The sequence below is a fragment of the Amaranthus tricolor genome, chromosome 15, assembly GCF_026212465.1.
Source record: "Amaranthus tricolor cultivar Red isolate AtriRed21 chromosome 15, ASM2621246v1, whole genome shotgun sequence".
Lineage (NCBI taxonomy): Eukaryota > Viridiplantae > Streptophyta > Magnoliopsida > Caryophyllales > Amaranthaceae > Amaranthus > Amaranthus tricolor.
In genome coordinates, this window is record NC_080061.1 from 11,128,981 (window position 1) to 11,153,980 (window position 25,000).

The window sequence follows — 25,000 nt, forward strand, 5'->3', positions numbered from 1 at the left end:
AAAGTATATATTGCATCGACACTTCTGATCCAAATATGTTTCGTATGAGGAGTCGCAATAATATATATATATATATATATATATATATATATATATATATATATATATATATATATATATATATATATATATATATATATATATATATTATCAACTTAAACTTTTAATTAACCAAATTCATCGGTACATTAATTTTAGTAAATAATAGTGACAGTAAGAATTATAAAAAATGAATGATCTAATAGAAGTATAGTATCATATGTACCTGCTGGATGGAGGCGATTGTACCCCTGTTTCAAGATTTTAAAATTTTGTTAGAAACCATCAACCAATCAGCATAAACAAAATACTTATTACTAACACACTAAGAATGGACATTCACTTTTTCATGCTATACTTATTAATATTTAATATCTTTTATTATACGTAATGAAATATTAAAATTTAGATACTAATAATTTTTGCATTGAAATGAATCAAATAATATTTTATTTGACTATTTTTTAATTCATAGATAAAGAATAAAATACAAGTTAAGAATAATAAGTGAATAGCGTCAACCAGTAAATATTTCGTAAACCAAAGGGAGTACATAAATAGGTATAAAATTATATTATTGAACATAAAAATATATATTATTTTGATAATAAATCATTAAATGATGCATCAATTAAGAAGTAATAGAATGAAAAAAGAAAATACCTCAATAACATGGGAAAAGGTGACCAAAATGAGTAGACTAACAAACAAAATGTTGAAGTATGAACGAGCAGCCATTATCCCAAATCTCTTCAAAAATATGATTATAATAATAATAATAAAAATAAAATGCAGAAGTGGAAAGAGATTTGGTAAGTGGGTGAAGTAGAAGTATAAAGAAAGAAGTTCAGTAAGTGGGCATATATAAAGGGAAATAAAGGGAGGATGAAATGATGGATTTGAGCTTAGATAGAACCAATATAGGTTAACTTCCCACTACTAAAGATATTAAAAAGTATTGGAATTTAAATCATCAATAACAAATTTTTTTTTTTTTATAGTAGTGAGTAGTTTACTCATTAGATTTAAATAAATATTGTTCAATTAATTTGAAGTACATAAATACATCATCTATGTAATATTATCTCTTAAAATACGAGCAACTCTAGGTTAATAACTATGATTTGTAAACTTGATAAATCACATTCATACATAGAAATTTAATAAAATGACATTTTTAAATTATAATTTATCTTTTTAGACTTTATTTATTTTATTAATATATTTTTTTTATTTTATATGATGATTTATAAATGATAGTAATAATAAATTAGGATTTTGTACATCAAATAGTTCAAGTATGACACGTGATAGCGGTGGTAAAGGCGTGATATAAGGGCGTTATGGTGACAAAAGTATTAACCGATAAATGCGGCGTGTTCTTTGCATAAATCCAGTCTCCAAATATTATTGTCAAAGCTTTATTATGTCCATCTTTGTTTTAACTTTTAACAGTCTCACCGCTCCACCTTTTTGTTGCCTATTCTCACCGACGGATTTTATTTGTCATTGTTTTTATTCATTAATTTATTTTTTTTAATTATTTAAAAAAAATTTAAAAAATTATTTTAATTCCCTGTTTGTATTAATTTGAATGATTAAGCCGTCTCATTGTAAGATACTAGTCCGTCTCAAGTTAAGTAATTTAGATTAGAAAATTACATAACTAATAATTTTATGAAACTTATATGTAAAAAAGTTATAATAGTACTGAGTAGTATTTTTAGTGTGTCATGATATAATTCGTATTTGAAAGAAAATAAGAAAATATAGTATTTATTATGTGGCATTTTTAAAATACAAAAACTCGAACAGAATAATTACTATTAATAAAACGTTGTTAATTTTTATTTTATTTTTATATAAATTGTGATATCACTTGATTTTTTTTTGATCTGCCCCTATATAAAGCAAATTGTATTTAATAGTATGAACCTTGCATCTTACATAAATATAATATTACCAATAATAACCTTTTTATTGTAATATATATTAAAATTCATTTTATTTAGCATACAGTAGTATAATGAGTGAAAGTTTGTTACACAAATAATATCGTGTCAAAAAATGCTAAAATTGAATATAAGTATAATTATTTTACATATACATGTACAATTTGGTTGATTCATATTTAGATTCTATTTTTTAAAGTTAAAAGAATGTAGCTATATTGGTTTTAACTATTTGACATAATTTAACTGCTTGACTTATTGGTTTTATGTATTACTATGAATAAAGTATAGATATATTATTTTTTCCTTAGAAATTCAACACATATTTTCAAATAGTTAATTGTTTTAGTTTTTTATTCTACAATTTTTTTTAACATTTGTTAAGAAATAGAGCATGTACGTCCTGCCCCAAGTTAAGTAATTTAGATTTTATAAATTATAGGAGTACAATTTACTAGTTTAGTGAAACTTATTATTTAAAAAAATTATAGTAAATAAGTTTATGAAAAGGGTGATGTATTACATTGAATTGAATTTGTTCAGAATATTTAATCATATAATTATACTACTATCAATAATAACTTTTTTTAATTGTAATATATATTAAAATTCATTTTATTTATCATACAATAGAGTAATGAGTGAAAGTTGTTAAACAATATAATTATTGTGTCCTATATATAAATTCTAAAATTGAATGCAAGTCTTATTGGTTTTATGTACCAAAATGAATAGAGTAAAGAAATATTAATTTTTTTTTCTTAGAAATTGAAAACATATTTTAGCAATAATTAGCATTATTTTAAGTAGCTCAATTTATATGATGTTTGATTTATAAGTTGGAGTCATGAAAATAAGAGTGATCAAATAGTTAATTATTATAGTTTTTTATTCTACAATTTTTTAAACATTTGTAAGAAAAAGATTTAAGGAAATAAGCATAAGGTATCACACACAAAATTATTTTTTTATTGCTAATTAATTGTTATAGTGTGTTTTTGTACAAATATTAAGATAGAGAATAATTTTCAACATTACCCTTAAATTTATTTTGTAATAAAGGATTTCTCATGTTTAAAGGGTAGAATTAAAAAGGGTATTTTTGTAATTTGACTGAAACACTTTATTATTTATAAATTGTGTTTTTGTACATAAAGTGTCCTAAGCCACACAATAAAGGCATCTTATTCCACATGTTTATACTTGTAACTGCAAACTTTACAACATCAACAATGAACAATCTTCCCTGAGAACAATATTGATCTAAAAGCTATAAATAATTTCACTACCACTATATCTGACGATACCTTTTAAGTTTGTTTGAGAAGTATCCGATAGTACATTGGTGAAATTCCTCGAGATTAAAGTTTAGGTCTTGCAGCCTTCTGATCATCGAAGGTAATTATAACTTTTCCGATTACTTTTGTATCTTTGATGGCAGCAAACGCAAGGTTAGCCTGTAATAGAAATATACAATTTCAGAGGGATAGAAACAAAATCTAAAACAAAGCATAAGCTGATTAAAGAAGGAAAAAAATTGATGCGCTCTTCTTATCCATGTAAATGGTGATTGCAGTCAAAGTGCTCAAAGATGAACCAGATAAAACGACTTACAATGATAAGATTGCCTAAATAAGAGTAACTTTAGTGACACAGAGGCCACGTGAGGTTGTTGCAGTTGTTTTTGTTAAAGTCCTTGGTACAGCAGTTCATCGACATTTCATTACCCCAATGCCATTATGTTGCTCCCACCTATGCAAGGTTTGGGGGTTCGGATGTATGCAACGTTACTCTTGTTATTGTTGAGGGGTTGTTTCCGATTGACCGTTGGTAGCAAATATCATCAGTTCTTTTACATAAATAAGAAGTGCAAATGCTTAAATGAGCCATTTTTATTTGGTCCGTTATTATAATCAGCAACCAAAGAAGAATAAATCTTTGGTCCCACTAAATAAGGGACATTGTAAAAGTCCTTGGTGTAGTGAAAAAACACAGAAATATTGAAAGCACGGGTAAGCATGCTTCAAATACCCTTTGATCGAAGGGTCAAAGATCAATGAGTCAGAATGAGCTACCAATATGGAAGAGAATAAATACTTCGAACATGAAAAAGTTGCTTCTGTTACCATGGTTTATGACAGTCCCATATGCATCTGTTTCTAAACTCTCACCGAATAAAACAGCATGTCAGAATTCATGAGCAAGTGATCAGAAAGTGATCAACTTCATGAATTCTCTAATAGAAGGGGACAAAATGTGAGTGACGGTGGGCTACAAACCTGAAAAGGAGATTGTTAAGAGGTAAATCAAGCAAGTAGAATTTGCTTTCTGCTAATATAGATAATCAGAAGGTCTGGGATGCAATTATACCCAGTTATTCTCTGGGAATTAAACTATAAACAGGACCTTATTAGGCATATGATACTATGATATAAAACTGTACAGGAGAGCTGAAAATCAAGCAAACATGGGTAATTTAAATTCAGTTTCTTTGGACCATAAGCAAGCTCTGGACAAAACAGCCCCAAACACGGCCATCAAGGTGAAAGTAGAGACTTAAATTAGAAGAATAACAATAGGCTAGTGACTAGAGATGGATAACGAGTTTAGCAACAAGGGAAAGAGGAGTATAATGTTGTCATACTTTCATGTATAGAACCCTGATTATTGGAGCTTCAGCATGTTAGGACTTTTTGGATTGATTCATTATAAGAGCTCAACTTGCAAACATATACAAATGATGCAGTTAGTGTTGCTACATACTCTATTATAAAAGAATTTGTCAAACCGGGGAGCCAACCTCAGATGTAGCAAATCAATGGGACAACTATACAACTATAAGAAGAATTTGCAATGTGAAACGCACATGCTAAAGTACTAAAACTCAAGAGTCTTTCTGGCATGTTAAAATACCCAGTCTGATAATTCAAATTTGACATGTATGAAAATAGAATATTTAACCAAGTCAAAACACCGGTATCTCAAGTAACAATGTTGGCTACTATGCAGAGAAAAATTATGCAGACCCACAGATTTCAGAAACCAAAGGAACAATTTATGACAAAAGTAGAATGTCATATCGTCCTAAAGAGATATAAACATGGTTGTAAAGATCAAACTAAACTACAGATAGATAACCCCAAAAGTCAAAGTTTCCCAAGAAAAAGAAATATTCACCAACCTCTGCAAGACTGAAAGTATGAGAGATGTGAATGGATATTGAGCCCCTTGCTAGCCACGTGAGCAGCTCCAGGAGTGAATATTCAAGGACACTCGGACAATGCATTCTGTAGCTACCCCAGTAAAGTCCATGTATAGTCCAATTCTGATATAAAAAACAACTAGCATTATCTACAAAAGCGAGAAAAGGAAATAGCAAAATAAAGTCAAAAAAATAACTATTATAGAAGAGCAGTACATACAGGTAGCAGTTAGCTAACCCATCTTCCAAAAATTAATCAAACAGTAATCATGATCTGTGGCCAGTAAGTATAGTTGAAAACAGTACCTTAACCAGAGCTATATTTGCAGGAATGACAGGAACCTCTCCACTAGCAAATCCGATGACCAAAATGTTGGCTCCCCAGTTTAACAATTTCATGGCAACTTTCGTGAGATTTCCACCAACAGGATCATACAAGACATCAACACCTTTGAGCTTCCTTGACTTCAGAAACTCCTTCACATTTGGAATAATATTATCTTGGCTTATGTCAACGACATGGTCAACACCCAATGACTTCAAAAACTGTACCTTTTCAGGTCCCCTAAAGTGCATATAAAATCAACTAAACCTAAATTTCAACACATTCGAGATCTGTCAAACTGTTATCATCCATAATCAAACAACTACCTTGCAGCTGCAATGACAATTGCACCACAGGCCTTCCCAATCTGAACTGCTGAAACACCAACTCCTCCTGCTGCACCAAGAACTAATAAAACCTACACCATACCATGGCAAATCATTAGAATGGTGGAAAAAGTCTAATCCATGCGATAGAGAAAATGAAAAGAGGTTGAAGCAAGCAGGTTTATAAGGCTATACCTGACCACTCTTAAGTTGAGCTCGATGAACAAGACCAACATGTGAAGTTCCAAATGCCACAGGAAGTGCAGCTGCTGCAACCAGATCACACCCCTCTGGCACCTTAAACCTTACAGATCAGTTATAATGAAGGGGGTGAATAAGAAGCAAAAGAAATTCTATATTAGCAGAATTTTTACTAGTTCACTGAAGTAAAATCAAAGAGAAACTATGGAGCAGAAGAATCAGCATACTAAAATCATCCCCAGTTTTGCAGTTTTGTTGCACTCCTTTGTTTAAAGGTTAATAAACATAATTCTACAATCATAACAAATCATCAGGGATGATTCAAATACTGGTCCATCAGTTCTCTCTATTCATTCCTGTCATCCAAGGTAAATCATCTATATAGGGTGAAACATTTGATCTATGATCCTTTCTGCTCCTGCCTCCTACTATTAACCCCACATTTCATCTCTTTGAAATCCCTTAGTACTCCATTTATTCGTATCTCTAGTTTAAACTCAAAGAAATTATAAGGAAAGCATCATATTGTTAAATATAGTAGTAGTCCTCTGAATCACACCTAAGCCAATTTCCTTTATAGCCCTAAAATGTGAAGTTTAGACCCACACCTTCCACCCAACCCTTCTCTTTATCCCTATACAAAGGAAAAGGGGGATGGGTGAGAAAAAGGTAGTATATCCCTTACAAACTATCAAAATTAGAGTTGTGGGAACATCTAACAAGATTTGACTCATATCAACACTACTATATAGAACAGAATACTGGCTTTTAGAAAGGATCATAGTAAAAACATGAGAGGCATAAACGTGAATGCTTCGATGGATGACGTTGCATACCTAGAGGGATAGAATTTGAAACGAAAATATAAGGGTTTAGCCATTTAGGAGTCACAAATACTGAAGAAACGATAAAGGAGGATTATTTAAGATAGTTCGGGCATGTAAAAAGAAGCGTATTTGCAAACCGACAGAGAAAGATAGAAAATTAAAACTTAGGGGACTTAACAAGAAGGTGAGGAAGACCGAAGATAACCTCATGGATATAAAAAATTTACCCTTACATATTACAGATTGAGATTGTAAAAAAGAAGAATTCATGTGAACAACCATTGCAACTAATATATTGATTTAGGTTCCATATAATATATTGGTTTAGGTTGCCGACCCCGCTTCTTGGAATCGTCGTTGTTGTTGCAAATGAATTCTCCTATTTGCTATCAACATAGAGGAGCTCTATCTATCTTGCCACAAGATTAACTCAAAGATCGAACCTTGAACATTAAAATCAATAAACTAAGCTAATTGGTGATGAGTGATAACACTAAACTAGTAGAAAATTTCTATTAAAACAAATTTCCACATGAACACCGCAATTATCAAACACCAACCATAAGAAAATAAATTTTTAAAAGAACTCTTGAAAAAAAGCTCAGGTGATTCAAAACGAGTACTTCATAAAATCACTCAAATTCCTAAAAATTCATAAATACTAGCAATCTTGCAATACCAATGGCAACATCAATTTCCACATACACATCACAATATCAACAATAAAAATCGAAACACATACAATTCAGACTCTTCAGCAACGATGAAACTCGCAAAAGAACCAAAATTAGCGAGAGAACAAACACGATCACCAATCCTAAACTTAGAAACTCCAGAACCAATTGCTTCGACAACACCAGAGTAATCAGAGCCAGGAGTAAAAGGAAGGGGAGCTTTCTCCTGGTATTTACCAAGAACTTGAAGGTAATTAGCATAATTCAAGCTTGTAGCTCTAACCCTAATCCTAATTCCTGTCGGAGATTTGATTACCGGCAAAGGTTCGTTCTTTGCTACGATTATTGGAGAATTATCGTCCGAGAGATTAGTGGTTGTTGGATCACCAAGTTTTCGGACTACTAATGCCTCCATTTTGAGATTGAATTTGTGCAAAGAAAAAGAGAAAAAAAAACCCGAGAATTGATAATGGCGATGAAGATTTAAAGCATCATCTCTCGGATTTGCCACCAAAGAGTAAAGTTGACGAAACCCAATTAAATAGTCCCATTGTAATTGAGTTGAAAATAATAAATAAAAAAAAGTGGTTAAAAACTATTTTTGGTTTATAATAGAATTGACAAATGTTTATAAATTGATTTAATTTGATTTATATTTCTTTCTGTTAATAAAATATAGTTACATTAGATTTTGTGTGATTTATTTTAATGTATGTTTTATATTATTTTAATTTTTTAGAAATTTTTATTCTATAAAATTAATTAAGTTGAAAATTAAAATTGTACATTAAATAGTATGAAAAATAGTAGTGAAGCAACTATTAAAATTAAAAAAAGTATATTTTATTAAAAAGCAAGAGAATATATACATGAGATAAGGTTATATATATGGGAAAATTAAAAAATAGTACTTTTATCAGCTATGACCAAAAGTAAAAATAAGAAAAATTTAATAAAAAAACAAAAATAGAAGATAGGAGTTATTTCTAATGGACAGAGGGAATACTCTTAGTATGAATTGTTTGATAAATTATTGTTGGTTAGTTCCAAATAAGTTTTAGAAATTGTTTATTATGAGTATAGTTTAATAGTTGGCTAGCTTAACAACAAAAAATTTGATTGTTTTGATTGACTTACTAGTTGACTAAGTCGCCTATTTATAATGACATTTGGTAAGATTAAGAAAATTTTGCATGTAACATAACGAACTTGGCCAAAAAAAAGTTTATTTTTAAATATTTTTTTTGGTGGTACAAACTTTAAACTTAGTTTCATCCAACATGTTTTTGTAACCAAAATATCAAGTAACTTGCAAATGTGGTTGTCACATGTGTGGCAAACATCCTGCCACATGTACCAGAAAGGATGTCATGTATACTACCACATCAAAAAAAAGGGTCATATGTACAACCATATCAGCAAGTGACTTGATATCTCAACGAATACAATACTTAAAGTTCAACCTAATAAACTATTTTTGACGAAAATTTGGAGCTGTTACATAGAATTCTAAGGTAAAGTTTTGATTTTGTCTCAGTGAGCAACTTTTTTATTTTTTAATGAAAAATTAAAATTAAAAATCATATATTTGGCCCTTTACTATGATCCTTTCTAAAAGCCAGTTTTCTGATCTATATAGTAGTGTTGATATATGAGTCAAATCTTGTTAGATGTTCCCACAACTCTAATTTTGATAGTTTGTAAGGGATATACTACCTTTTTCTCACCCATCCCCCTTTTCCTTTGTATAGGGATAGAGAGAAGGGTTGGGTGGAAGGTGTGGGTCTAAACTTAACATTTTAGGGCTATAAAGGAAATTGGCCCTCGGTGTGGTTTTAAAGATTACGCTAGAGAAATTACAAACACTTTCCTATAATGAAGTAATCAAGTTTTTAAATCCTCACAGCAAGGTATTCTTTCTTTTAAGTTTTTACTGAAGTATATTCACTATGTATTTAGTTTACCCTGCTATGTAGTATATTTCTTAAGCAGTATGATTAAATAACTAATGTACCTTATTGTTAACATGATTCTGTACTAATTATTACGGGTGATAATGACCGATTTGTCCTCCAAAGGCGTTCACGAGCAATACCTGGATCACAACTTGAGACCATCAACAACTGTGGTCATCTACCTTACAAAGAAAAGCCAGATGAGTTTATTTCTGTTGTTGTGAATTTTTTGCATAGGGTTTTATCTGGTTCTGAAGAACTATGTATGCGGGCATGAGTATGACTACTTTCTATGTATAGTTAAGCAGCATTCGACATATTTGTAAACTATTCTTCAAAATGCGAGCTCCCCCTCTGAAAAGCCGGTGTGTATGTATATATCAGCATGAATGTATACATGTATATGACTAAAGTTAATTCGGCCACTTCCTAGAAAGACTTTTTATTGCGCTGCTCCAGGAAACTATGCTAAGTGTTGGAAAATGGAAACATAAGATCCCTGAAGTATGATATATAAACCGAACTAGAAACTTATTGGTTGGCAAATTATTACTGCATGTATATCCTAATTGTTGGGTGATATTTTATTACAGTTTTTTAAGAATTATTTGGATTGTATCTCCTCTATTTCACGTAGTTCACCCTATACTTCTTCCGTTTTTTGAGTACAACATTTAGGTTGGGAAAAAATAAGGAATAATGAGAAAGTATAAGTGTATCGACATGGGGAGAATTAGTCATTATACCAAAAAGAATGTTTTTACAGAAAAACATTGCACTTATTTAGACATTTCTGAAAAATAGGAAATTACACTCTTTAAAATATCGAGAAGTATTTGGTTTGGAGGAGGAACATTGGAATTGCCTCTACACTCCAAATCCATTGTTGTGACTCTTGAAATTGATCGCCATTTCTTATCTGTTACTAACAAGAGTAAGAATGCATACATTCGACTCTTAATCCCCGTTATAGAGGTAAGGTGACAAAGGTAAGCTTTGAATTTACTAAATAAGAAAGTGGCCAACTATTTTGGAAGACTAAATTGGAATATGACCTATTATATGTTAGGAGTAGCACATGGATGAATTTTTATATGGGATTGTTATAGAAGTTAAGACTTCAACTCGAGAACTTAGAGATTATGTTATCAAAATAGTATGAACTTAAAGCTTATTATTAAATTGTAGCCCCAAAGTCTGCTGAAAAATATGAAAATAAAACAGTAGGAGGCATCTAATGGTGTAAACATGAATGTAAACTATGCATAATTTGAAACAACATGATCTTATTAGGTACTTTAATCTGTAAGATTTATCTTGTGCAGCTTATTTGGTTATCCAACTGTAAAACTATGTCCATTTGCTCAACTTAACCACATGTATAACATAGTGTTGGTGGATAACTTGGTTTTGTTAGGTGATTGAGGCCACTGGCTGGCTGATAACTTGGTCTGGCAGCAACATAGTTTGAGTAGTTAGGTGGGTATGGCGTAGAATGATTATATGGATGGTCTCGAATTGGTATAGGTGGACGATTATTCCCTGGCTGGTAAAATGGCGGTTCAGCATGTCCAGCTAGGTGAGTGTGCACTAGTCCTTTATTAGTTGTGATGGTATTGGTTGTGTTGCTCTCTCCTTAAGTTAAACCCATCCTCATTGCCTGCAAAGAAGAGAAATTTTGACAAATTTCAAGCCAAGTTGAATCAAGACAAAATTAAGTAGAAAACAGAACTGTAGGCAATTGATGCTTCAAGAATAAAAGAACTTACTTACCTAAATAAACAATGACCTTATACCATCCTTTTCTTATAAGATCCTGATAGAGACATTAACAAAGCCATGAGTTTATTGGAGCTCGTCTTCCTGAACTGGAAGCTTCCTACATCTTCAATACCCCGTTCAAAGTAGTTGCAGTGCTTAGTCAACAACTCCTTTAAGTTAAAAGTTAAATCACCCTAAAGCTTTTCTTTGAGAAATAAGGGCTCCCTGCTATATACTTCAACATTCAATGCAATATCCTGCAACTTTAATTATCAAACGTCGATCACAGTCGTGAACTTGGTCTTCCACATAGGCCTTGCGAATCTAGAAGCATCAACTTGGTGCAGTATTTGTTTTTGGGGTCAATTCAACCAACGGTGTACCGCTGAAATTTCAAAACGAAAGATCAAGGCAACCCTCGAGTTGAAATTAGACATACCTCGACCCAAATCTTACCCATGATGATGAGCTTAAATGCTTCATCATGTTTACTATTCTGCAAAAGAAATAGAGATATTTTGCAGGGAGAACATGTTCTCTACGAATTCTTTATTGGAACTGGTTAAGCATAGAGCAAAAGGACATAAACAAAAGGGTCGCCTTAAACCATATTAAGTCTACTTTACCTTTTTGGCAAGGAAATACATACCTAATTAAGCATCAATATCAAGGAATACAATTCTTTATTTGTTTCCTACCTAATTAAATTTCAACAGTGTAGTACAGAACATATAGGTAGAATATGCTACAAGTATGAATTAAGAAATTTGACGTAAACACCATCTTGAATGTTCATGGGTGTTTATAATAGTTTTTACATTGCGTTTATAGCGAATATATGCTTATTTTATAAGTTATTAATAAACGTACTTCGCCTTTTATTATTCTACGACAGAGTTCAGGTGAGAACTCTCTAATGGTGAGAACTATAAGAATTCATTTTTCACCCTTTGATCATGATTGGATGGTTCAGATTGCGTGCGCGTTATTAATGACACTTTCGTAATTTACTTTTTCTAGATATTTTCTTTTTGAAAAATAATATTTTAACTGAAAATAGACCTTTTAGCCAATTAGTAGTGTTTTTTATGTGAAAAGTATACCTTTTTGGTAGATTTTGAGGCAGAAAGTTACGGTATATCTTTTATGCCTAAAAGTAGAACTATTTAAGTAAAAAGCAAACCTTTTTATACGGAAGTGAATTCTCGAAATTAATGAAATAGACAAATCCAATATTGTTTTTGACTTATATTTTAGGATTATTATTAGATTTTTAAAAGCTAAATTTAGAAATGCTTTTAGGTTATTATTTTTTTCTAAGTGAAAACATATTTTTTGTTTTTAAGCAAACCTTTTATGTACGGTTAATAACACATTTTATTAAAAAGTTGACGTTTTAATTTTTTGGCGAATTCTTCTTTTTTATGATCTTTTTGTAAACTTTTATATTCACTCATGTCTTTAAGTGTACCTTTTATACTTATTAAATGGGCTTTTTCAATCAAAAGTAGACTTTTTTTAGCAAATCTTAAACCTTTATAAATACAAAATTAAACTTTTGTCACTCATATTTTAAGTGTACCTTATAAGCTCATTAGTAGTGCTTTTTACTGAGGGTGTTCACCGGTCCAAACCCGGACCAAACCAGCTGGAACCAATTGGATCAGAAGACCGGAATTATAGATATGTTAAGATTGGAGACCGAACCGGTTCCATCCGGTCCTGTTACGGTCTAACCCGATTTCCTCCCGGTCCGGTCCGGGTTTAGAATTGCTAGATCAGAAGCAATTTTTTTTACCGAAAATGAATTTAAAAATGGAAGATTTTAAAACAATTTAGGAAATTGATTATTATAAAATGAAATATTTGAATTAAAAAATTATTTTGTGTTAGAAATAAAACAATATAAAGCCCTTAAAAAATAAGCATATATACACAAAAATCGTAATTATTATTTCTCTTCAAAATTACATTTATATATATCCGGTCTAATCCGGTCTAACCCAGATTTTTCTGAGCTTATACCGGATTTGATCGGAATGAAGAATAAGTGAGACTCGGAGCCCCGGACCGAATGTTATCGGTTTGATCCGGTTTAAATTCGGTCTCAACCAGGGTTTAAATTCGATCTCAACCAGTTCCGGTCTAGACCACCGGTTCGGTCTCATTTTGCACACCCTTACTTTGTACATGAAGTGTATACCTTTCAAGCAAATGCTACCTTTATAAACAGAAAGTAAACTTTTTCTCACTCATATTTTAAGTATACCTTATAAGCTCATTAGTAGCACTTTGTACATGAAGATTATACCTTTCAAGGAAATGCTATCGCAAATATCTCATACATTATTTAAGCTATGTGAAACTTGAACCAACACCATATACAATAACTTGTACATTACTCTACCTATTTTGACCTAATAGCCTTTCATAGCACTTTTAAAGCAGACCTTTATAAACCTAACGTAAACTTTTATATACCGAAAGTAGACTTTTAATTACAAAAAGAAAAAATGCAAAATAGCAAACTGTACAACAAATGTATCTAGTGTGGCTAATGTGTCTTGCAGTTGTACATTGTTATTGACAGCTTGGAAAACTCCAACCAATGGCCACAACACCTACAGGTCCTACAACCACCACAAGCACACACTTAGGCAACATACACTACTATAAAGAAAAGGCTCATCGACTACTGAGATCTATTGAGAACAATGAAATGATAAATAACTAACACAAATTAAATTGTCAATTGTATTTGAGGTTAGAGAGTGCACGGTTTTCAAAAACAACCATGAAAGAATGCAGTGTAGCTAGTGTATCTTGCAGTGTAGAACTGCATTAATCTACAAGACACGAACGAATTAGAGGCCACAACACATTAGCAAACAACAATTCAGATTATATTAATGAAACAAATGTAAAAGAAAACTACACTAGATGTAAACCATCTCATTTTCTAATTGTTTTTCTTCTTGTGTACTAGATAGAGAATTTATCAAATTTATCAAACTCACTAACTCTTTAATGTTGCATGTTTCTTTCGAATTTCAATAGCAACATCCACTTCAACCAATTAACGATTCAGTTTCTTCAAAGCTTGCATCAAAAACAATCCCCAAATTCAATTAGGTGCATCGCTACATTCCACTTCTATTGACTGTTTGAGAAAATGTTCCAATTAAGGACTTTGAATGCTCTCAAATCACTGAAGTACAAATTATGGGAAGAGCTGCAAGTTGCAACAATGCAGAAAAACGTTGTTTATAGTGATTAACCAATATTGGCAGTGGCATAGCTCTAAAGCATATTTAACCAAGATTGAGGCACAATTAACATTTAACTTATAAATGTGAGCCACTGTAGGATTGTCATCTTGAATCTCGTCAGCTGGAAAAATATCATCAAAATGCGAAGCTTCACAAAAGGAAGACAGAACATATCGAAATAATATCGAAAGGCAAAACACTCGCGACACAGCTGTTGCAGACGTCCGAGTTACCTAACCACCAAGGGAGCTCTGAAGCTGTTTGTGAAAACGACGATGTATTAGAGTTCGAACAATGTGTTTCAAACTCCAATATTGCCAAGATCGAATGTATGAAGTTTAATGACAAACAAATTACGCTATCAATGCTATCAATGTTTGTAGGAGAAAGTAAAGCAATAAAACGACACAAAGATTTAACGAGGTTCACCCAACTAAGGCTACATTCTCCGGTGTTTTGTATCTCTTATTATCAAAGGAGTTTAAAGAACTCTTAAATATGGAGAATTACAATAGAGAAGAGATATAGGCTAGTGTTTGGCTTGGGGTGTATTTTTTGTGGATATCTTCAATGTGAATGAGAGCTCTCTATTTATAGGAGAGATCACACTAAGTAACATTAAGTATATTAAAGCTATGAATAAATGATAATGAAACATCCCCAAGAACGTGAAGAGTCAAAAACAGCATCCTAGGAGTATCAGAGACTTCGCTCAACCAAAGCAGAGGCTCGCTCGGTCGAGCGGCCTGGTCGAGCGGACTACAGGAAGTTTCTGGTTGCATTCTGTCTGCTCGCTCAACCGATCCTGAAGCTCGCTCGGTCGAGCGAGCTAGTCGAGCGGCACTTTAGAGTGCTTCTGACAGTATTGCTCGACTTGCATAGTAGAGCATCTTAAACCTTTGAACTTCTTCATTAGGTCCCATAACTCCCATGAATAACTCATACTTCATTACCTCATTAATCCATACTTTAATCATCATCATAAACCACAATCATCAAGACTCATCTTAATACACCCATTCATGACATAATTATGGGATTCCATCCCAAGAGTCACCACATGAATGCACACACCAAATGTGCACTCAAGTCACACCAATCATAACAATCTCCACCTTGACTTGAGTTCACCTAAGTCAATGGAATTCTCTAATTCACTCCAACATAATATTACAACTTACACAGCATCATACTCAAAACAAAAAACAACACATGTGCATAAACATAGCACATGCACTAAACATGCCCTCAAAGGGGCTCACAAGAGTATGCTTTTAATTACCAATCAAGTCCATACATCCTATGGAATCATTGGGATATGTTGAAATTATTCTCAAATTGTCATTAAAAGAAGTATTAATTTCATTTTCATGCTCGGTTGAAGTAGTGAACACACAAGCCGAACTGATTAAGGTTGAACCCAAAAGCATACACAAGCCATCATTAGTGGATCCTTTCAAGAACAAATTAGGACCCTTGCCAACCTTCAAAACTCCACCTTCACCAATGCACCTAAAACCTTCTTTATCCAGAATACTAAGGGAAATTATGTTTCTATTCATACCTGGAACATGAAGGACTCCGGTCAATGTTCTTTCAACACCATCAAACATGACAATTTTAACATCTCCAATACCAACTATCGGACAACTAGCCTCATTGCCCATAGTGACTTTTCTTCCATCAACCTTTTGATAAGTTGAGAAGAAACTAGAGTTAAAAGTTATGTGTCTCGAACATCCCGAATCCAAAATCCAAGAATCACCACCCTTATATTCACTAGTAACGACAAGAGCATCAACATCATACATATCATCTACAACATAGCTAGCTTCGGCGGAGCTAGCTTTTGCGGATTTGCTTTCATCGGATTGTTTGGCTTTTAATTTCCAACAATCTTTCTTGAGGTGGCCTTTCTTCTTACAAAAGTTGCAAGTCATGCTCCTTTTGTTCCTACTCGACTCTTTAACAATTAAAGCATCATTGGAAACTCTAGACTCCTTTTGAGCAAATTGAGAATCAATAAGGTCTTTTTGAGTCAAAGCCTTTCTAACATCCTCATTACTCAAAGTGTTTCTTCCATATAACAAGGTTTCCCTAAAATGCTTATATGAAGACGGTAGAGAAACTAACAATAGAATAGCCAAATCCTCATCATCCACTTTTACATCAATATTTTGCAAATCCATAATTATTGAGTAAAATTCATCAAGGTGCGATTTCATGGGCTTCCCTTTTTGCAATCTGAGATCATACAAACGACTCTTTAACAAAAGTCGATTGGTAACACTCTTTTCCATATAGAGTGATTCCAATTTTTCCCAAATGCCTTTTGAAGTTTCCTCCATTACAACTTCTCTCAAAACTTCATTAGAGAGACAAAGTTGTATGGCGGATAGAGCCTTCGCATCCATTTCTTCCCACTTAGCCTCACTTATGCCTTCGGGTCTCTTCTCCACACCATCTAGTGCTTTATGCACTCCATTTTGTATCAAAATTACTTTCATTTTGACTTGCCATAAGCCAAAGTTAACACTCCTATCAAACTTTTCAATATCAAGTTTCATTGTAGCCATGTCGCACCAATATAACCTCTAAAACACGATAACAACAACTTGGCTCTGATACCAATTGAAAACGACGATGTATTAGAGTTCGAACAATGTGTTTCAAACTCCAATATTGCCAAGATTGAATGTATGAAGTTTAGTGACAAACAAATTACGCTATCAATGATATCGATGTTTGTAGGAGAAAGTAAAGCAATAAAACGACACAAAGATTTAACGAGGTTCACCCAACTAAGGCTACGTCCTCCGGTGTGTAGTATCTCTTATTATGAAAGGAGTTCAAAGAACTCTTAAATATGGAGAATTACAATAGAGAAGAGATATAGACTAGTGTTTGGCTTGGGGTGTATTTTTTTGTGGATATCTTCAATGTGAATGAGAGCTCTCTATTTATAGGAGAGATCACACTAAGTAACATTAAGTATATTAAAGCTATGAATAAATGATAATGAAACATCCCCAAGAACGTGAAGAGTCAAAAACAGCATCCTAGGAGTATCAGAGACTTCGCTCGACCAAAGCAGAGGCTCGCTAGGTCGAGCGGCCTGGTCGAGCGGACTACAGGAAGTTTCTGGTTGCATTCTGTCTGCTCGCTCAACCGATCCTGAAGCTCGCTTGGTCGAGCGAGCTAGTCGAGCGGCACTTCAGAGGGCTTCTGATATTATTGCTCGACTTGCATAGTAGAGCATCTTAAACCTTTGAACTTCTTCATTAGGTCCATAACTCCCATGAATAACTCATACTTCATTACCTCATTAATCCATACTTTAATCATCATCATAAACCACAATCATCAAGACTCATCTTAATACACCCATTCATGACATACATATGGGATTCCATCCCAAGAGTCACCACATGAATGCACGCACCAAATGTGCACTCAAGTCACACCAATCATAACAGTTTGATTATGAGATATTTTTATTAATCAAATTTATTTTTATCTCGATATACAAATACAACAACAATAGATTAAGCTGTGGTAGAAGAATGTACTGAAGTTCATCGGTGGATAAGATTGAAATGTAAACTAGAAAATATGGTTAAGATCTTATGAAAAAAATGGATGCCAAATACAAGTGAAATAGGATTCCAAATACAAGTCATATACGTTCTCACATAAGCATTTCATCTCAACTATGAACAATAGAAATTTCATCTCAACCATAAACAAGAGAGAGATTGCAGGACAAGTAGGCATCGTCTCTATAGCAGAACTGACCTGAAACTGGATCCATCCCTGTAAGGGATAAGCCCTATCAAAGACTGTCAACAATTGAATTGTTGAGTAATCCAACAAACTATTATATTTATATATACAAGTCATCAACAAACATCTTCAATAAAATTCCTTGCTCAATTAGTAACCACTTATAAACATTATTTTATCCAAATTCAAACTCTTTTAAAAACCCATTTGGGATCAACATAAATACGGCTAAGAACCTTTAGTTCATAGCGAATCAAAACACGGCTATAACTTTACAAGTGAATAGCGAAATCAAAATACGGCTATTACTTTACAGGTCAATAGCGAAACAATACGACAAATCAAACATATGATATCATTGCAAAACAAACAAAACTTTATATACCAAACGTATTTATTCAAAAGTCATATTAAAACAATAATATGACAAAACTTTAAAACGTGGGAATATATATGGACCGTCAGAAAGTAGGCTTGATCTAAATCTTGAGAACACGAGTGATCATCATCACAGAATACACAGTTCTTGCAAGAACAAAACGGAATCGGGGGCTTGAGACTGATTCGAATAACCATTACCTATTATCAAGCTATAGGATTTCACAATAATCTAGATATAAGTATCTGTTGCCAATTCCCAAAAACGGGCATTTTTCAATGTCGAACATTTCAATATATAACAAATCAATAAATCACTTGATTTTTTTTGAAATCAATAATCATAACTCATTTTCATATTACAATATTTAAAAGCTCATATTTATAAATTTGTGAACATACAAAACATAATTTTGATCCAGGACTAGAAACAAGGTCAAACAAAGTCAAAATCCTAAATTTCGAATACCAAAAATTATATGATTTTGCTCAAACATCAATAGCAGTAATACCACACCTTATAAAACATAATTTGAACTTTGAAATACTTAAATTAAATTTAAAAGATAGTAGTTTCCTTGTAGGTTATCATTAATGGGGTTTAACCAACTTTTACATCAATCTTAAATTTCAGATACCCAATTTGATTCTAACCCAAATAATATCAACTAATCAAATACGAACCCATAACTCAACAATACCAATCAACAAAAACCAATTAAAGAAAGAATGATAACCCTAAATTGATCTCAAATACCCAATAAATAACCTTAAACATTTGATTAAAAGAATACTCAATTTATTTCATAGCTTCTAATCCCAGTTTATAAATCCCGTACTAGTACCATTTCAGGACACATCGTTACTAAAACAGGCATAACTCTCATGTGAACTCGTATGGAGGCGATTCAAGTATCTACGCGACCATGACTTGGAGCTCTACAAATCATATGAAGACACCAGAACCCAAAAACAACCAGAGATACCGAAAATTGCAAAATAGAACAGTTCAGTTTCTGAACTGAAATTTCAACTCCAAATTCCCAATTTGATACTCAAATTGCCCAATTTAAATCTTGAACTCAAATACCCATATGATACTAGAAATCAAGTACCTACTTAATATTCAAATTACCCAAATTCAACTTATTTTAATTAATACTCTTGTATACCTCAATATTCATACTCATAATATATTTACAATTTCGTTATATCCTTTCTAAATCCACCCAAGCATTAACTAAGACCCATAACTCAACTATACCAAATTCAAATGTATTGAACTCATTCAATTACATCCCCAAACTCATTCAATTACATCCCCAAAGACTAAGGGTATGTTTGGCCTAACTTTTGAAAATCAACTTTTGTTTCCTAAAAGTAACTGTTTCTAGAGAAACACTGTTTAGAAATAGATGTGTTTGCCTCATATTTTTAAAAAGAATTTTTAGGAAACAAAAACAATTTCTGTGTTTGGTTTTTTTTTCCTATGTTTTACTTAAAGTTAGTATTATTATATGATGGAAAAACATATAGCATACACTAAAAAATAGTATAGTCGAGTTAAGTTACAAAGCATTGATTTTAAGAGAAACATCCAAAAACATATAGCATACATTAAAAAATAATCACTATAATGTTAGAATAAAAAATTCAAAAACAATAAAGTAATTGAAAATAAAAATAAATACCAAATTTGACAATTTACTAAATAAAAAATATATTTAAATGTGTTAATAAATTTAAAGATAAAACATTTGTGAAATTTTGATGTAATTTGATCGCATAATCTATTAAGCATAGAATTACTTAGAATAATTAGGACGTTGGTTGCGATAACAAATGAATAATTATGCATTAAGCTAAAATTTTGAATTTTAGAGGAAGATATGGGGAAAGAGAAAAAAGTAATGCAAAAGTTTTCATAGTTAGTCGAAGAAAATATAGGTATTTTTTAACATAAAATGATAAAATGAGAAAAGTGGAGAAGTTGTTTTTAGCTTTTTTCAAAATTATTCCAGCTTTTCAGAAACACGATGTTTGGCCAAATTTTGACTTTTCTGTTGCAGAAGTTATTGTAAAAGCTTCGCTAAACACTACCTAAACCAACAATTTATACTCAACAATCAAGCTCTAGTTCATTACTGAACTCATAATAAGAATACTAAAATCAACAAACTAGTATCAACGAAATGAAATCCTCTAAGAGGTTCAACAATAAAAAACGAATAAAAAATATAATGCAAAACTGAACACAAGTATTTATGAGGTATCTTGGATACCACCCCCTCAAATGTAGTTTTATTATATTAAAATTCAACAATTACAATGTAGTAACCTCCCCTTATCTTGAGAACAACCTCTCAAGATCACAAATACTAAAATAAAGTAAGAACACTCTCAAGTTTTTAACAATATAATAGCCCTCTCAACAATATATGTGTTGTTGGTGGTTGTTACTATGAGTGATGAATCTTATTTATAGGGATTATATTCATCACTTTTAGTATTCCCTCATAAATCACCAAAAACCCATGTGTAACACCTCAATTAACTATGTTAATAACCATAGTAATAAACATCACAATAAACATTACATTAAACAAGAAAGTAATGCACTTATTCAATGACTACACAAAAAATTCTGACCAAAACAGAATCCTATATAGTCTGCTTGACCACCGCTCGATCGAACCAGTACCTCGCACGGTCGAGCGAGCTTCCAGTGAAGCTACTGTCTCATTCTGCACCATTCGCTCGACCCTCTCACCCCCGCTCGACCGGTCGAGCATCCCACATTTGGTTGAGCGACTATCAGACTTCCTCATCACTTGTTGCCTCGATCAAGCAACCCTCATCAATCGTTCCAAACTTTAAACCATTTTTACATACGACATATCTTTATCGACCCTCTCTAAAGTACAAGACAAAGCATATTTGAATATATGTTTAAAGTTAACGTCATCACTTTAATAATCAAAATCAAAATAAATTTGCAAACTAACTAATTTAATCAACTCAAATTAAAATTTGCAAAACTGAAATTATAACTTAAAATTTAACTTTGAAAAGAATTAAAACAAGTGTTTACCTCTTTTAGGAGAGTTATAATCACCATTAAAAACTCTACATGCAAGCTTGGAACACCATGGATGACAACCCTTCAAATATAGATAGCTTCTAATCTCATCAATAATCTCTTATCTTCAATCAATTCTTCAACACACTTTACACTTTTGGACAACTGCTTCATCTTTATTTGAACCCAATATAAAAACCCCCAATTTGAATTTCATATACCCTAGCTTGAGCTTGAATCATCTCAATTAAATGAACCCAACAATAAATCCCAAATGAATTTCAACAATAACCCCAATTAACTCAATTGTATTGAAAACCCCGAAATTCATTCACAAACCCTTGCTTTTGATTTTAGTTAACAAATGATTAAATTTAACCAAACAAGAGGAGAAAAGGGGTGGCGATAGTGGCTATGGTGGTCGCATAGACATCCGATCAACAGGGGTTGGAGGCAATGGCGGATGATAATGGGAAAATTTGAAAAAAATAAGACAATTGAACAACTTTTTTCCCAAAATAAGCTCCGTGAAAACTTAATTCTCAAAATAAGCATCCATACATCTAAACATAGGTTTGGTAAAAGTCGCTGTTACTAACAGCGAAAGATAATAAATAAATAAATAAATAAAACCCATAAGTCGCTGTTACTAACACCGACTTAAGGAGTTGACTCCTTAAGTCGCTGTTAGTAACAGCTACTTTAAGATTAACTGGTCAACCCCTTTATCTCGTAGATTGGAATGAGGAAGTAACTGAGAACTGAAAACTTAAAACTCATTAAGTCGCTGTTACTAACAGCAACTTTAAAAAAGTTTTTTTTTTTTAATTCGCTGTTAGTAATAGCAACTTAATCTTCTTCGTTATTTCAATTACTTCCTCATTTCAACCTAAAAGATTAAGGAGTTGACTGGTCAACTCTTTAAGACGCTGTTAGTAACAGCGACTTAGGCTTTTATTTTTTATTTTTTATTTTTTTTGATTTTTGCAGTTAGTAACAGCGACTTACACCAAGCCTAGGTTTGGATGTACAGACGTTTATTTTGGGAATAAAGTTTTCACGAAGCTTATTTTTGGAATAAAGTTGTTCAATGCTCTTATTTTTTTCAAATTTTTTGATAATGGTGAGGAGTAGGTGCTAGTTTTTCTTTTACAGGGTAATTGAGAAAGTATTACGTGTGAAGGTGATGATAATCATAATGTAAACGAGGATGTAATTTCCTCTGTACTGATATGTTGATGACAAAATAAGGTTTAGTGTCTCTTAGTAACATAATTATGTGACACATTATAATCTTATGTGTCAACACATAGCATTCCTCACTTTTTATACCCAATTCTCTTTTACTCGATGAATATTGTATAATTTACTTTTGTCTCAAATTTAATATGATCGATAACCTTTAATAATAAAATATTATTCTGAGTCCTAATAATATAACATACTAAAATTTAATAACCCAAATTAACTTAATTAAGTCGTTAAAATAGGGGTTGTCTTATTTTCCCCAACTTAAAATTATTTTTTCCTCGAAATTACTCTACACTTCAGAAAACACATTAAACTCATACTCTCTCCAACTTAAGGATAAACCTTAAATAGTTCAACGTCCAAAACTTACTTAATTGAAAACCTCAACTCCGACATTCGTCAGCAATTCAAGTTTAAAAACTATGTTTATTATTCAATCACGACTCAAAATATTTTTCAAATGCACATAACTCATGGGATGCAAAACACATTTGCACATACACAAGTGCACATAGAACATAAAATCGCAAATTGATAATCAGAACTTAAAAACAATATTAGCAAACATTTTAAACTTTTAAACAAAGATGTTTTTTTTACAATCTACAAAAATTTGATAGAGTTTCCCTCCGATTAAAGACAGTTTCATTTTCAAAATTAAATCTGTTTTCTAGTCAAACTAACTTACTAAATTAGTTTCTTCTAATTTACTTTAACACAAAATCAAATATTACTTTAACCAAAAGTTAACTACCATTTATTTTAACTTTCAAAATATGTATCTTGAAATATATTCTTTATAAAATAATCTTTTCCTTGAAAATGATAACAAATGAAATACTTTGTTCATATAATTATAATATAATAAGAATATTACTCAGATTGACTTACTTAATATCCCATATTAGCTTAATGACATTTAATTAAGCCGAATAAAATAGTGATTACTTCATTCTTCTCAATTTAGAGTATTCCATCCTCTAACTTGAACACTTATTTCTGATCGTACATTTCATAACTTACATATTCACGTTCCTAGATATAACTCTAGTCACGACTTTAAATATTCCTCAATTTTGATACAATTTTAAAATTTAACTTCTAAATCTCCACATCAACTCTTACGTTATACTTGAATACTTTTTAACAAGCCCTTACTTGTTTTAATCAATTCAACCATTTTTGTTCTCAATTTGAAAAACTAATTCCCTAATTTACTTGATTTTCCCAAATGACAACAAAACTTCATATAGGAATTCTTATAAGCCCCAATATACTTCGAAAGTATCACTTTAAATCACACATTCCATTTCTGATAATCAAATAACTTGAACCTCAAATTAAAAAAAAAAAATTCTTGATCACTTTCGACTTTCAACCTTTAATAACTTATAACTCAATCGTTATCGTTTAACTTCCACTCATAATACGTTCATATCCACCTTTAATACATAATCCTTATCACTTTAAGTTTCATACACATCTTTCCTAAATAGTTTCCATACTCTTGACATTCAATTTCATACGATTCTTAACTTTAATTATGATCATTTGGTTCACCATTAATATGGTTTTACACAACTTAGCCCATTCAACTTTTATCCTTTGATGTCTCATCCAATAATTGTTTAAACAAACACTTTTGTTTCCCCTAATCATAAGCTTTTCGATCACCTCAATACAATTAGATTTGATACAATTAGCTTCTAGTCAAATATTCAGTTTCCATAAGTATCAATTTAACTTCAAATTTTTCCATACATATAATACAAGGCTTCCATAACTTTTGACGTATGAACATATGAACTTCAATTCACATTAACCATGAATAAGGTTTGACATAATTAAAACCATTCAAACTTTTTAATTCTCAAAGTTATCCTTTCAACATCGTAAATCATTTAGAATATTTTTCCTTTATAACTTTACATTTACTTTAATACATATAGAGCGCTCAATAGGGTTACCACAACATAAA

General features: G+C 31.7%; 2 protein-coding genes across 4 annotated transcripts in view; both read right to left on the minus strand.

The window, feature by feature from the left end:
• LOC130800622 (protein RSI-1-like) overlaps positions 1-882 on the minus strand; it is a 1,782-nt gene extending 900 nt beyond the window's left edge. Inside the window, exons 1-2 of the mRNA XM_057664167.1 lie at positions 703-882; positions 266-290 (exon numbers count right to left, since the gene is read on the minus strand). Coding sequence (XP_057520150.1) covers positions 266-290; positions 703-777 — 100 coding nt within the window. The 5' untranslated portion in view covers positions 778-882. The remainder of the gene's footprint in view (positions 1-265; positions 291-702) is intronic.
• Positions 883-3,090: 2,208 nt separating this feature from the next.
• Positions 3,091-8,150, minus strand: LOC130800623 (uncharacterized). Of its 3 annotated transcripts, none has more exons than XM_057664168.1 (6): positions 7,615-8,150; positions 6,040-6,148; positions 5,845-5,936; positions 5,500-5,758; positions 5,173-5,316; positions 3,091-3,448 (listed from the first exon to the last, which is right to left on the minus strand). In XM_057664168.1, exons 1-6 carry the CDS (start codon positions 7,959-7,961, stop codon positions 3,353-3,355), a joined length of 1,047 nt encoding a protein of 348 aa, XP_057520151.1. In that variant the 5' UTR covers positions 7,962-8,150; the 3' UTR covers positions 3,091-3,352. The 3 variants fall into 3 exon arrangements, with proteins under 3 accessions (XP_057520151.1, XP_057520152.1, XP_057520153.1); XM_057664169.1 differs by having other exon boundaries at positions 3,091-4,270; XM_057664170.1 differs by lacking the exon at positions 5,173-5,316.
• Between the last annotated feature and the right edge of the window lie 16,850 nt (positions 8,151-25,000).

Excerpts from the sequence above, each read along its gene's own strand:
- LOC130800623 (XM_057664168.1), bottom strand. The coding sequence starts at position 7,961 with ATGGAGGCATTAGTAGTCCGAAAACTTGGTGATCCAACAACCACTAAT. Across the intron at positions 5,759-5,844 it reads ATTGTCATTGCAGCTGCAAG|GGGACCTGAAAAGGTACAGT; the intron begins GTAGTTGTTTGA and ends TATGCACTTTAG. Across the intron at positions 5,317-5,499 it reads CAAATATAGCTCTGGTTAAG|AATTGGACTATACATGGACT; the intron begins GTACTGTTTTCA and ends TTTTTATATCAG.